Below are 14,015 nucleotides of genomic sequence, written 5' to 3'. Positions count from 1 at the left end.
CTATATGATATCAAATAACCTGATCTAAGGCCATGTCATGGCACCAGTCTTGTAGAGAACGGGAAAGCATGAAAAACCTGCCAGGTGAAAGCATGAAAAACCTGCCAGGTGAGATTTTAACAAGATACCTCCCAAACACAAGTCTGAAGTGTTACAAGTTGAGTTGATTTGCTCAGTTCCACTGAATACCGATCAAAAATATAAAAAAGATGAATAATTAGTTCATTCTATAAATTATGAATTTTATAAATTTAACATGTAAAAGAAATATCAATGAGAACTTCCAAACAATTCAACAGCCTTTTCATAAATGTTTTTCTAACTTAAGTGTCTAAAACTGGGTTGAATATGGTACTTAGGACAATGCAAATGCAATACTCAACACAAACTACAACTGAATTTAGTAATGATTCCTTTTAAAACCCATATTCTAAATTTACAACCTACTAAGTGCAAAAGTTTCACTGTCATTCATGCTCAAAATTTATCCATTTTATAACTATACATTAATTCAGTAACATACAAATGCCAGCATGATGCCACAGAGCTCTAACCAAGGCACTAGCAGACAGGTACATGTAGCTGTAACCATAACTACTGGATAAATCATGTTTCATCTACATTACCAGCCAGGTGAATTGCAGAGCAATAGAGAGATGACATTGCCATGTGTTGTTTACCTGTCCAGACCAGGAACTTCTCTCGCCGCAGGTTCTGATGCTCCTGTCCTTACCACTTGGCGCTCTGCTGCTGGGATGTCGGCTGTGCCCCTACAGGATGTGAGGGGGAACCTTTCTCTGTCATTCCTACCAACATTGGTATTCTCATATTGGGGACAAAACAAGATAGGACCCAACAATCTGTGTCCCCAGAACTTAAATAAAACTGTAATGTTCAGTTGGAACAACCTTCAAACATACTGACAACCAGAATGTGATGTCACCTACATATGGGCCTTGACGGATGAACGTATAGGATATGTAGAATGATAAATGAAAAAGCAAAACCTGATTCCCATTCGACAGATCAAAAATTCAAAATTAAATATCTTAGCAATAATCCTGGGCTTTTAAGCTGAGACACCTGCATAAAAATAATGCTTTATAAGCGTACATCTCTAAATTTTTTGAACAGTATAAGCTGGAAGTTATAAAACTGTATTCAATTTGATATCACAATGACACCCATATAATATTTCTGTAGTTCACACCCATAAAAGAGTACAGCATGAGAGATTCCTCTGTTACATTATAAGTAAACATCTGAGACTGGTACAGCAATGCTACATTAAGTGTTTGGGCTGTATATAAGTGGGGTCTTATTTTCTTTAGCATCTTGCTACAGTGATCCTTTGAGTTCCTGAAGAAAATTTGAACCACAAGTGGAGCAAGATATACTATGAATGAAGCCAGTGATTTATTGCCACAGTAAAAACTAAGCAGCTTAATATATTTATTTATTCTTAACATATAATTTTACCCATTACAGCTTGCCTGGCCCTCAATCTGCTTATACTGAAATACAAATATCTGTACTTCAAATTCACAACTTTTGTAAAATTAAAGAAACTGAATAGACTGTAATAATCACATACTATTCCAGGTCTACACAAATATCCTTTAAATCTAGAAGCTGCCTCAAACAGCCCCAATGAGAAATTTGTACATTTTTAATGCCAGTTCTTATCACGCTGGGGAAAACCCACTGCACTGTTACATGAATGTGGGGACAGGAATGATGACAGAATCTACATATAAAAGACGTGCGTAAAAATTCTGGAGAAAGGATGGAAAAAGATAAAATCATAAAGCAGAGAGAGGAATGGAAGAACAGAGATGGGGGGAATGTTTTAATGTGAAGGAAAGGGCAGAGGAATGATGATAGGATGGACAAATAACAGCGATGAGAAAGCAAAAATGGAGAAAGGTGAAAAGGAATTAAAGATATAAAAGGTATACAACAAAGAAGGGGGAGGGGGTGATTTTCCCCCATCATCCTTCCTGGGTCATGCACTGGTAGTAATATTAAGTAGTTACTATTGGATTCTGATGGTATATAACACATAGAGATATTGGGTTTTCGGACTTTATCCATTGTCCTGGTTTCAAGATAACTAAGAAAAACACGACGTTTCAGAAACTGGATCTGTTTCCGTCCTCAGGTGAGGACCAGTGATTGAGGCTAGCTCTTTCTAAGGGACCCAACAGAATAGGTGTTTTCCCTCACCTGAGGATGGAAACAGATCCAGTTTCCAAAACATCACGTTTTTCTTAGTTATTTTAAAACCAGGACGATGGATAAAGTCCGAAAACCCAATATCTATGTGGTAGTAATATATTTGGAAGAAATTTTCAGATGCTACCATGAAATCTGTAGGCATCAATGCAGCTTGGTGCCCAGAATTGGCGCAGAGTAGATGTAGAGACTCGTGTCTTTTTTTTTGAACTTGGCATTAGTTGGAGGTGAGTGGCCAGCTTCACGCCCCTGCTACTTTACCCCTGGGGAAAGAGCCCACCATATCCATTGGATAGGAGGCTGGGTGGGCCCCATAGCTGGTCTGAACAACGTGGAAAAGAGAAAATTCTTGAACCTACCAGGACTTGAACTCTGACCCTTCAGTTGTCCAGCCCACAGCCAGTTGCTATATCGACTATGCTATATGACTTTATTACCTGGTGTATATATAATCTTGTCCTGTGGATTGAGTGATGTGTTTTCCGTCGCATTACTATCAGCTGGGGGTGGCATTGCAAACACAGATGAAGATGTTGGCTGTGACGTTACAGCTGGACCCCCTGATTCATCATCGCTCGGCTCCTCCTGCAACAGTACATCAATACCACCACCACTGGTATCAGCAACTGATCATATTTCCAATATTTATAATGCAGAAACCTCCATTAATGTGCAATCTAAAAATGATCGTTTAATGATCCATTTGTAATTCTGCATGGTTAATAATAAATTTTCTATATATACTGTGCCATCGTACCATCTATGATGAACAACTCTCAGCAGATTACTTACTTAAATTAACTGCCTGTGAACTGGAGAGCGGCACTTCAATCTTGAGCAAGTCACAGTGGATTCTGAGCCTACTTGCCTTCGTTTAGGAAACAAGCATGCTCTAGAGACCACCATGCTGTGTGTCTGCATCCCCCTTTTTTGGCTCTCGAACAAGGCAAGTAATTTTAAAATGCTGTTATGAATGTTGTGCCACATGAGGCCACCCACAATACCAAACTCTTTAATTTCCTGCTGTCACTAACAAACTCTGCTGTGCATGTACATTTTGGGTGTCAGTTCTTTTGTTTATAATATTATAATTTCATTACTTTACATTATCTGCTGCTAACTGGCAAAAGTGAGTGACAAGGAACTCATGTAATTTTTGTGATTTCTACTTGTTTCTTTTTCTAGTGACACAAGCTGTGGATAACACTGAACACTTGAGGCATTATGTGTACATGCCATCTGGTTTGTGTAGCACTGCTGTGCATTCATGTACATGTTTGAGCATTATCATTCTGTTTGCAATATTATGGCAATTCGGTCTTCTGAACACTAATTCTACTTCTTTTGTCAGGGTCTGTACTTATTTTGCAAATATTATCCATACTGTCTGCAGCAGTAGCAATAGCAGCACCAACAGGAATAATAATTAGTACAACAGTGCTAACAACAAGCAGCTGTACAACCTGTTGTTTATGGTTGGTTGGTTTATATAATTCTGATGTATCGTTACATTTTCTATTATTATCAAGGATATTATCACCATTACTCTGTATAGGAACACAACTATACTGGCATTTATCATCTGCTGGATCTTTTACTTTCAGGTTTAAAGAAGTACATGGCTACAGTGGCCCATTAAGAACCTTCCTTATACTTGTGATTATTTCTGAAGAGTACATTATATGAGGGCTATTCAGAAAGTAACCTCCGCATACTGTCAACAAAATAAACAATGAGAAAAAATTTATTATATACAAAAAATACACACATATTTAAGCTACTTCTGAACACAGTCACCCCCTGAATTGAGACACTTCATGTATCAGGCAATAAGTTTCTGTATGTGGGCTCAGTCATGTTTTGACACCTTCCATCAACTCCTCATTACTGCGGAAGCACTGAGATCCCATCCAGTTCTTCAGGGAGGCAAACAAGTGGCAGTCACTCGGCACAAGATCAGGGCTGTAAGGAGGGTGGTCGAACAACTCCCAGCTGAAATACTCCAGCAGTGTTTCAGTGCATGGCTCAGCTCACAGGCAGCAGACTTCTTTGACACAGGCATACGAATACTTATTCCCCGGTATGACAAGAGCCTTGATTCTGGCGGTAACTATATTGAGAAGTAGCTTAAGTATGTACACATTTTTTTTTGTATATAATAAATTCTTTTCTCATTGCTTGTCAACAGCTTACTGGAGATTACTTTCCAAATAGCCTTTGTATTAAGAACAACATCTCCATGTTTATGTATAGTTTCAATTCTTACTTACTATGGAACCTACCCTTAGTAAAGATGCCCATGTTTTTTTTTTTTTTCCACATGCCGATCCAGTCAGAATTTGTTTTGCGATTCTGTTAGAGCTCATGCTCTTACTATATGTGCGTGTATGTTATTTTTTCCTATTAAATTCCCCTACAGCCTCTTCCTATAAGTTTCAATACTGCTGTCTCACATTTTCCCTGGTATTGTTAATGTAACAATTTTTAAGGTTTCTTTTTTTGTTCTGTTCCATTTTTGTCAAAAGTCCAGTTTTCTGATCCACATAACAGGGTACGTGCAGCTATCATTTTGTACAGTTTCATATTCCCCCCCCCCCACTCTTGTTTTGTTTCCTGAAGTTGTATTTACTCTACGTAGCATATGAGAGAGCACATTGCAAAAGTAAAACCACTGGTTTAAAATGATTATTTATTATTAACTTTTTTGAGGCTTACATATAAATCTGAATCCCCACACTTAGAAGAAAATACTGCAATCCATGACAGTGATCCCATACTACATATTTTTGGCATATTAATCTGTTATTAACCTTCTGATTACCAAGCTTGGGTACAGATCTACCCATCAGAAATGCAGGGTTGTGTGAGGTGTACATGCAGCACAGAAACTTCCAAAATACTTTCCTGACATGGTCCTCAACCGAGAGCCAGTATATACCATGTTAAAGATTTTTTTTTTAAACATTGACATGTTATATTTGATTCTATCTACTGACATAAATGAAATCTCTACTGCTGTGGCAGTCTTGATGCAAGTGTCAAAAGCTGATCTTGTATATGGCATGCAATGAGGTAACACATCATCATCCTAAATCAGAAAGAAGCACACATCAACCTCGGGAAAAGAGTATCCACAGATTCCTGAACACACCCCTACCAGTATGTGCACAGAACACAATGTGACAAATGTTTTACAAGCTGAGAGACCAGCCCACAGACACTCAACCATAACCACTGGATTTGAGATTCTCATAGCAGTGACCTATGGCTTCTAACATCACATAATTCAGGGGAAGCCCAACATTTCGGAGGGATGCATCACCTCCATCTTCGAGGTGGAAGAGTAAGCCAAGCATGAAAACTGCAGAAGCATGTGGCAAGTTTGGCTCATTCTTCAACTCTGAAGATGGAGGTGATATGTCCCTCCGAAACGTTCGGCTACCTCAGACCTACATGGCATTACAACCCAGAATGTCATACTCTTCACCTGTAACTGATTTCACATATATTAATTAGCATTAAATGAACAACACAAAAATGTGTAAACAAATTAGAAAATCAGAAAATCCAGCCCAACATATACAACTTGTATGGTCTTCCGTGTTTCTTCTTGCAGCTCACATATACATGTGCATAACATTCTTCTAACTGCTTTGTGAATTCATTTTAGACACCTTGCAGGAAACTATTAGGGAGTTCATGTCTGCCCACTTGTGATACTACTTAATGATCTTTAATGAAAATTTGTACTGAGCTCCACACTAAGCCTAACCTACCAAATTCAATTTGCTTTTGTGTCAGTTCAATATAACCCACATAAACTCAAACTGGTCAATTTCATCAGATAGATATCACTATACAAGATAAAAATTATACATTACTAAAATGCGCCAGTACCATCTTCAAATTTTATTTAAAATACTTTCAAAAATAAAATAATTTTAGTTTATTATGTATTTTTATTATGAGTTTAAGAAAAAAGGTAAAGCTACCCCTGTAACAACCCATGGAAGCCCATAGAGTTCAGATGTTGAGACTCCTTCATTTTCTAGACAATCAGCTCACAGATGGTGGTGAGGGTGTCAGCCTTACAAGCTGACTGCCCTTTACCCCCAGGAAGATTCTTGGTACTCATTTCTATTACAGATTGAGCCAACGCCAAGGCCACAATGCAGCTGGAAGAATTAGGTGAATTGAAAAATCCAATGATCTCATCTGGATTTGAACCTACAACCTTCCAGCTTATAGCAGTGACCCAACCAAATACACTACTGTGTGTCCCTGATTGAATTGAATTGAATTTATTTACATTCTATAAATCCTAAGCAGGTTAGTACCTTTGGATACAGAACATGTCAAAAGGTTACATACATAAGTACAGACAATTTTAGCTTAAAAATTAATATAACTTAATTTTACATCATTCTCTATTTACATTGAAGTATTCATCCAAAGAGTAGAAGGAATGAGCATGTAGATAATTCTTTAACTCTGATTTAAACTTTTTAGTATCATTGCCCAAGTTTTTAATACTTTGTGGCAGATTGTTGAACACTTTTATGCCAGTAAAGTAGACTCCTTTTTGATATACTGATAAAGTTGATGAGGGTAGGTGGAAGTTATATTTTTGTCTAGTATTCATGTTATAGACATCAGAATTTAATTTGAATTTATCTTTGTTGTAAACAACAAATAAGAGAAGCGATAATATGTATTGCGATTGAAGCGGTAGAATTTTTAATTTCTTAAATAATTCTCTACATGAATCTCTACTTCTACATCCTGTAATGATTCTTATTATATTCTTTTGTATTTTAAAAATTATTACACTATGTGAAGAGTTCCCCCAAAATATTAATCCATAGTTCATAATAGAATGAAAGTAGGCATGGTAAACCATCTTCAATGTTTCCTGTGACATAAAAGGCTTAATTGATCTCATCGCATAGCAAGCTGCATTTAATTTAGGTATAATTTGTTCAATATGTATTTTCCAAGACAGTGTACTGTCTACATGTATTCCAAGGAATTTTGTATCAAGTACTTTACAGATTAATTTGTTGGCATAACTGATGTCCAGATCAATTTGGTGGTTGTTTTTAGTTGTGAATGATATGTAATGGGTTTTATCAAAATTTAATGAGAGTAAATTGGCTTCGAACCATCTGTTTAAGGCTTCAAATACAATATTTATGTCATTTTTAAAGTTTTCAAATTTAGAGTTCTTAAATATTATACTAGTGTCATCTGCATATAGAATTGGTTTAGATTTATTGTTGATGGTTTTAGATAGATCATTTATGTAGAGAAGAAAAAGTAAGGGACCTAAAATTGATCCTTGTGGAACACCGTGCTTTATAATTCCCCAGTTTGAAAATGCATTATGACTGGAGTTTTTATTATTTATTTCAACTCTTTGATACCTGTTTTTGAGGTATGATTTGATCCATTCATTAGCTTTGCCAGTTATTCCATAGAAATTTAATTTCGATAGTAAGATATCATGATTAACACAATCGAAAGCTTTTGCTAGATCACAGAAAATCCCTCCCACAATTAATCTGTCATTGAGAGCACTTAAAATATCGTTAGTTAGTTCATAGGTTGCTTTTTCTGTTGTTAGGTCTTTCCTAAATCCAAATTGCTCTTTGACTAATATGTTGTTAGAATTTAAGTGTTCAAGTAGTCTATTATACATAACTTTTTCAAAGACTTTTGAGAATGAAGTCAATATGGATATTGGTCTGTAATTAGAGATGCATTTTCTCTCTCCTTTTTTAAAAAGTGGTTTCATTATAGCGTATTTTAAGCGTTGAGGAAAAGTACCTGATGATAAAGATTTATTACATAGATGATTCAAGGGTGAACTGATGTAAACAGAGCTTGCTTTAAGTAATTTGGTAGAGATTTCATCATATCCATGTGAATTTTTGGGCTTAAGGGATTTAATAATGTTTTCAATTTCCTTCCTTGTTGAGAATTTGAGATTGATATTTGGAAATGAATTGTTAAAGGCACGAGACAGATAGTATATTGGATTATTATTATTATTATTATTATTATTATTATTATTATTATTATTATTAGTATTGTTGTTATTGGAATATGTTTTCTCAGCTAATGAAAGGAAATATTCATTAAATGCACTTGCGATAGCTTGTGGATTGTTAGTGGACTTCCCTTCAATATTCAAACTTTGTACGTCTTCATTAACAGATTTCTTTCCTGATTCAACTTTCACAATATCCCAGGTGGTTTTAATTTTATTGTTTGATTTTAGAATTTGGCTGTTATAGTTATTCTGTTTGGCTTCTTTAATGACTTTTGACAAAATTTTACAGTACATTTTGTAGTGACTTTTTAGTCTTGGATCATTACTGTCCCTACTGGCCAAATATAGTTGTCTTTTGTGTTTACATGAAGTTTTTATTCCAATTGTTATCCAGGTGGATTTGTTTTTATTTTCATTTTTGACTATTTTTAAGGGAAAGCTTGAATAAAAGATCCTCAAGTATGTGTTCAGAAAGCAATTAAATTTAGAATCAATATTATTGCTGTCAAATACATTGTCCCATGATTCATTACTTAATTTTGTGACAAAATCTGCCATCGTATGCTTGTTGATTTTCCTTACTGTTTGATATTGTTGATTACTGGGCTGAAGGTCAATATTATTTATTTCTATGAGTTGAGCATCATGATCGGATAAGCCATTTATAAAGGGTCCTACAGTATAGTCTCTTAATTTTGAGTTATCAATGAATATATTATCTATCGCTGAACTAGAATTATTTTGAACTCTTGTGGGAAAGTTAACAGTACTGGAGAGATTGTAAGATGATAACAAAGAGTCTAAATTTAGTTTCCTATTACTGTCGATGAGATAGTTTATATTTATATCACCACAAATTATAAATTCAACTTTTGAACTATGCAGTACATTTAGGATGGTTTCTAATCTATTTATAAAGTGATTGAAGTTTCCAGATGGGGCTCTATATAAAGTCAGTATACAAATATTAGAAAAAGGAGAGTCTAACTTTAGAGCACATGCTTCCAGATCCTGGTCTTTGCAATAATCTTCTAAATTTATTTTAGTAAATTTTAGGTTTTCATGTACAAAAATACTCACTCCTCCTTTCTCCAGTGTTTTCCTACAGTATCTAGCACCTAAATTATAATTTTCTAAGTGAAGATGTTCTAATTCCAGCTGTTTCATGTGATGTTCAGTAAGGCACAGTATGTGTGGAAGATTTGAATTCATGGAGCTTATTAGTTCATTTGTTTTGTTTCTCAATCCTCTTATATTCTGATGGAATATTCTTAGTACTTTATTATTCACTGAATTTAGTAGACTGCAATTACCTTTTCCGATTTCTATTGATGAGTCGTACATTCAGTAAAAGAATATCAAACTCAATGAGGTACGCAAAACCACGAAGGAAATGTTCAGAAAATGTATTCATTTCTGTCACTGACAGTTAATAAACAATAATCAAATGCTGAAATATCTATTGTGTTCTATCGACAGCACACACTGAATAAAATTATGGAATATTGCCTGAGGAACTCAGAGCTGTGTTGAGAACTCTCATATATTTTTACACTGTAAATCCCAAAAGGCACATATACGAAATGGAAATCCAGCAGTCAGTGGCTGATTATTATGTCCTTAAGCTTATTACGTCAGCAGCATTCCCACATTCATTTTCCTTTAAGTTAATTTATGCATGTATTACACTTTGTTACATGTTGAAATTGTGCAAACATTTTAGTAACTGCATATAGAATAAACACCAATTTATACATGCTATGTTCTCACTCAGTCAATCATGGAGCTGAGCCATTCTTGAGAAGCTGCCAAGTGTGCAGTTACTCAAGAACTTCCCAGCATTTTATGGCATCTGAAAGTTCCATGTTCACAAGAGTCCTCCACTGGTCCCTATCCTGAGTCAGACGAATCCAATCCATACCATCCCATCCTATCTCTCTAAGATCCATTTTAATATTGTCCACCCACCTATGTCTTTGTCTTCCCAGTGGTCTCCTTCCTTCCGGCTTTTCCACCAATATCCTATATGCATTCCTCCTCTCCCCAATTCATGCTACAAGCCCTGCCCATCTCATCCTCCTTGACTTGATCTTTCTAATTATACTTGGAGAAGTGTACAAGTTATGAAACATATATACGCTATATTCTACTTTACAAATCTCTTTAATTAAATCAATGTTGCAGACAGTTGTGGGAACTCATGAAAACAGCAAGAAAGGTTGATATATCTGATTAAAAATGAACACTGAAAGTAGCTGGCAGCACTGGTAACGGCAGTCCAATATGACATGCACCTGAGTTCTACAAAGCATAGCAAGCACACTTCGCTTCTGCAGCAACTACAAGCACAACTTATTAATTTCATATTTCAAAAACATACTACTATGCCAATCTCAACAATTTTTTGATGAAAGCTAACTTAATTCTTAAGATTTGAGGGTCTCATGGCAGTGAGCATGAAGATTACTGATTCTGGAATGTGATGCAGTGTAGCTTGGTGGCCACACACCAATATTCTGGAGGAATCTGCTACCACCATCAGCAGGGTGAAAGGTTCACACCCCTGAAGACCATAACCTTAAGAACTTATTTGCCTCTGATTTCAATAACATAGCAAGAAATTGTAAGTCATTTAGTTCTAGTCATCAAGTGAGTCTCAAACAGAAATTCAATAAAATATCATGTACAATCATGTTTATGGATATGCCACGTTAAACATTAACTTATGATAAATAATTCTAGCATCTGCATTGTGACAAACTATTTCTCTCTTCAATTTACTTGCACTTAATTTTTACTATTAACATAAAATCATGTAACTGTGTAATCCCAGAAATGTGTTCATTAAAATCTGTTTTATAACAACCACAAAAGTGATAATCTCCTTTGATTCAGGTCTTGTGTACTACATCTGCATTGCAGAATTTTCCTAGTTCTTCCCAGTTACTCTGGAGTCCAATATTTGTCTCCATGATGAATATCCAAATACTTCGGAAAGGAATCCCTTCGACATTATCAAAGGCTAATGTAGAAGACCCAGTGGATGGGCAGTATTTTTCTAAGAGCTTCAATGACACAACCCTATTTTGCCTGCAATATTTTCTGAAACATGTGATTCCACTCCAACAATACTAGTTCAAACAGCATTGCCAACATATCAGTAGCAAGAATGCCTCTTCTCTGCATATGAGTATATGGAAATAAATATTCATTTCCTAAAATGTGGAATTTAAATCTACATGTATCAGGAACCTAGAAGAAGCCAATGTGATAATTTCATACACTGGAACATAAATGGACAAATGCACCACACTGAACTGAATGTGGCAGGAGGAGGTGCTGCCATCTTGCGCATGTGCACAATGACCACAACGTGTACATGCAAAGCTGCGAGACTCTCATACATGTTGCAAACACTGTTTCACTACCTGATACAGAAACAGAAGACAAGGAGCCGAAGTTGTGAACACGCGCAGTAAGGTCTCAAAGTTTCGCTTGTATCCTCTGCCACTAATTATACTGCTGCAACAACCTCAAGACTAACTTGTATACATCAGGTATAATGAAAGTGTTACTAGTTTCAGTGACACTCACCTTCTCCTCTGCAATCCCTGCTTTATTAAAACAGAACATACTTTTCACTTGAGGAATGAGTGTATCTTCATCCCATGCCATAATATATTTCAAAGTCAGAGTAACCATGCTCAGCTGTGTTTCAAGCTACACAACAATCTCCATCCACCACAATAGTTTGCATCTGAACGCATATATCTAGTGCTCAATTCTTCTATTAACTTGCAAATTCTAGCAATACCAAGTGCAGCAATTTACTTTAGTATGGAGGTTCTACATTTACAAATGACCATACATGTGCACATATATTAAGAAACATGAATCCTAACTTTTTACAGAACACAAAAAAGATAAAATTATTTTCACATTACCTGGAGAGGATAGAAGAGCGTGGTAACTCACCATGTGCTGGAACTTGACCCCCAAAACTGTCTATATCTATTCCAGAAAGGACTAGGAAGATGGGTTTTGGAACACAGAACAGGCATTAGATGAAAATTAAAAGGGGGGGTGGATATAGAAATTTTACAAACTGGTGTTGCTTTCATAAATTTAAATGACAGGAAATTCAAAACATTTGTCATTAACTAGGTAAGTGAATGGCGTGTTGGCCTGCCATGCCACAAAGAGTACGTTGCCAATAAATTCATGTTTAGCTGCAGTAATATATCTTTGGTTACATCTCAGATGTAGCAAGGATGGATTAATTACAAAGCACAGCATGCATCCTATCCAGATAACCACTATCTCTTTACTTTCAAGCTGAATGAACGTCCAATAATTTACTTACTAAACTCATTTACTCAGAGAAGTGGTGCAGTTGTACAGAAAAGCTAAATGCATACATATCTTTATCATTCTGTTTCACTGTTCATTTAATGCTGCTGCATCAACTATAGATATTATGCAATACACATAATATGCTAAAATGGATTGTGACCACAACTGGTTGACTGATGGTGGTGGGAGAAAATGTTACCTACTTCAAGGTATTATTCTGGAATTTGCTGGAAAGATTGAGGAAAACCACAAGAGACCTCAGAGAGAGCACCAGAGCCCTCAAGTGATGAACTGATCTGTGCAATTATTTCAACATGATGAAGGATTGCTGCTACTTGTATATTGCAATGTTCAGCTTATCTTTAAAACAGGGCAAATGCAAGGGACCTGAGGCTCCCACAGCAGCAAGTGTTCAGATTCTGGTCTTCTGCTATGTAGTCTGGTAGACAGAAACTCGCTGCCTCCAGCCCCACGGGACCCTGAAAATGCTGGTAGCCAACACCTAAACTACATGGCCTCACATCACAGAAGACAGTGATCAGAGTGCAGCAGCATACTGCACCATGTTCTAGTGACAGAGATGTAAAAACTTCAGCATTTGCCTGAACTCACAGAAAATCAACTGAGAAACCTCAGCATTTGCCTGAACTCACAGAAAATCAACTGGCAGGATACAGGTACCCAAATTTTATCATTTCCATAAAACTCCAAGCAAGAGATATTTATAATTTAATTTTTTTCAGCATAACTGGCAGGGAATATGAGGTCATTCAGTTACAGTTGCAAAATGAGTAGGACAGTAGGTCAGGATAAAAAACTAACAATGTGTGCGCACCTTGTCTGAAGTCCGGGGTTGAGATGTTACCACTCCTCCACCAGTCTCTGATGCAGGGTTCCTCTATGAACAGACCAATAATGATAGCAAAACTCAACTCTGTCCCACCAACGTAACAGAAACGAACTATAAAAAAAGACTACAAAAACTAAATTAAAATAATATATTTGTAAACAAGACACATAAAACACTAAAAACATCTAAGGAGCATTTGCAGAATAAAAGAGAAAAATGAAATAAAAAAGAGAAAAGAAATGGATTACATCTGTAGAGTGACTCCTAGCAGGGAACTAGTGCATTAGAGTTGTGTTGTATGCACACCTTATTCTGTATGTGTGCTTCTTCACCTCACGGAACCTTTCCGACTGGTATCACAGACAAGTCAGTATTTTCTAAGTCTTCTTAAATGTACATATAACAACAGAACAGATTAAATGAATGCCCACAACAATGAACCCCCACCATTCTTGCAAACTTCAATATTCACAAGACAAAACAGTGGACCTGGAAGTCTTGACTCAAGATACTGGACTCCCACCG

At 36.2% G+C, this 14,015-nt stretch overlaps 1 protein-coding gene across 3 annotated transcripts in view; it reads right to left on the bottom strand.

The window, feature by feature from the left end:
• Positions 1–14,015, bottom strand: part of LOC111864635 (dnaJ homolog subfamily C member 5-like) — a 38,487-nt gene that overhangs the window by 6,022 nt on the left and 18,450 nt on the right. Inside the window, exons 5-7 of one of the 3 annotated variants that reach the window (XM_023852018.2) lie at positions 13,476–13,538; positions 2,673–2,820; positions 681–806 (exon numbers count right to left, since the gene is read on the bottom strand). In XM_023852018.2, the coding sequence (XP_023707786.1) occupies positions 730–806; positions 2,673–2,820; positions 13,476–13,538 (288 nt within the window). In that variant the 3' untranslated portion in view covers positions 681–729. The remainder of the gene's footprint in view (positions 1–680; positions 807–2,672; positions 2,821–13,475; positions 13,539–14,015) is intronic. The other 2 variants (XM_023852019.2, XM_023852021.2) reach the window with 2 other exon arrangements.

The sequence above is a fragment of the Cryptotermes secundus genome, unplaced genomic scaffold (assembly GCF_002891405.2).
Source record: "Cryptotermes secundus unplaced genomic scaffold, Csec_1.0 scaffold145, whole genome shotgun sequence".
NCBI lineage: Eukaryota > Metazoa > Arthropoda > Insecta > Blattodea > Kalotermitidae > Cryptotermes > Cryptotermes secundus.
This window is presented reverse-complemented; position numbering and strand designations above follow the sequence as displayed.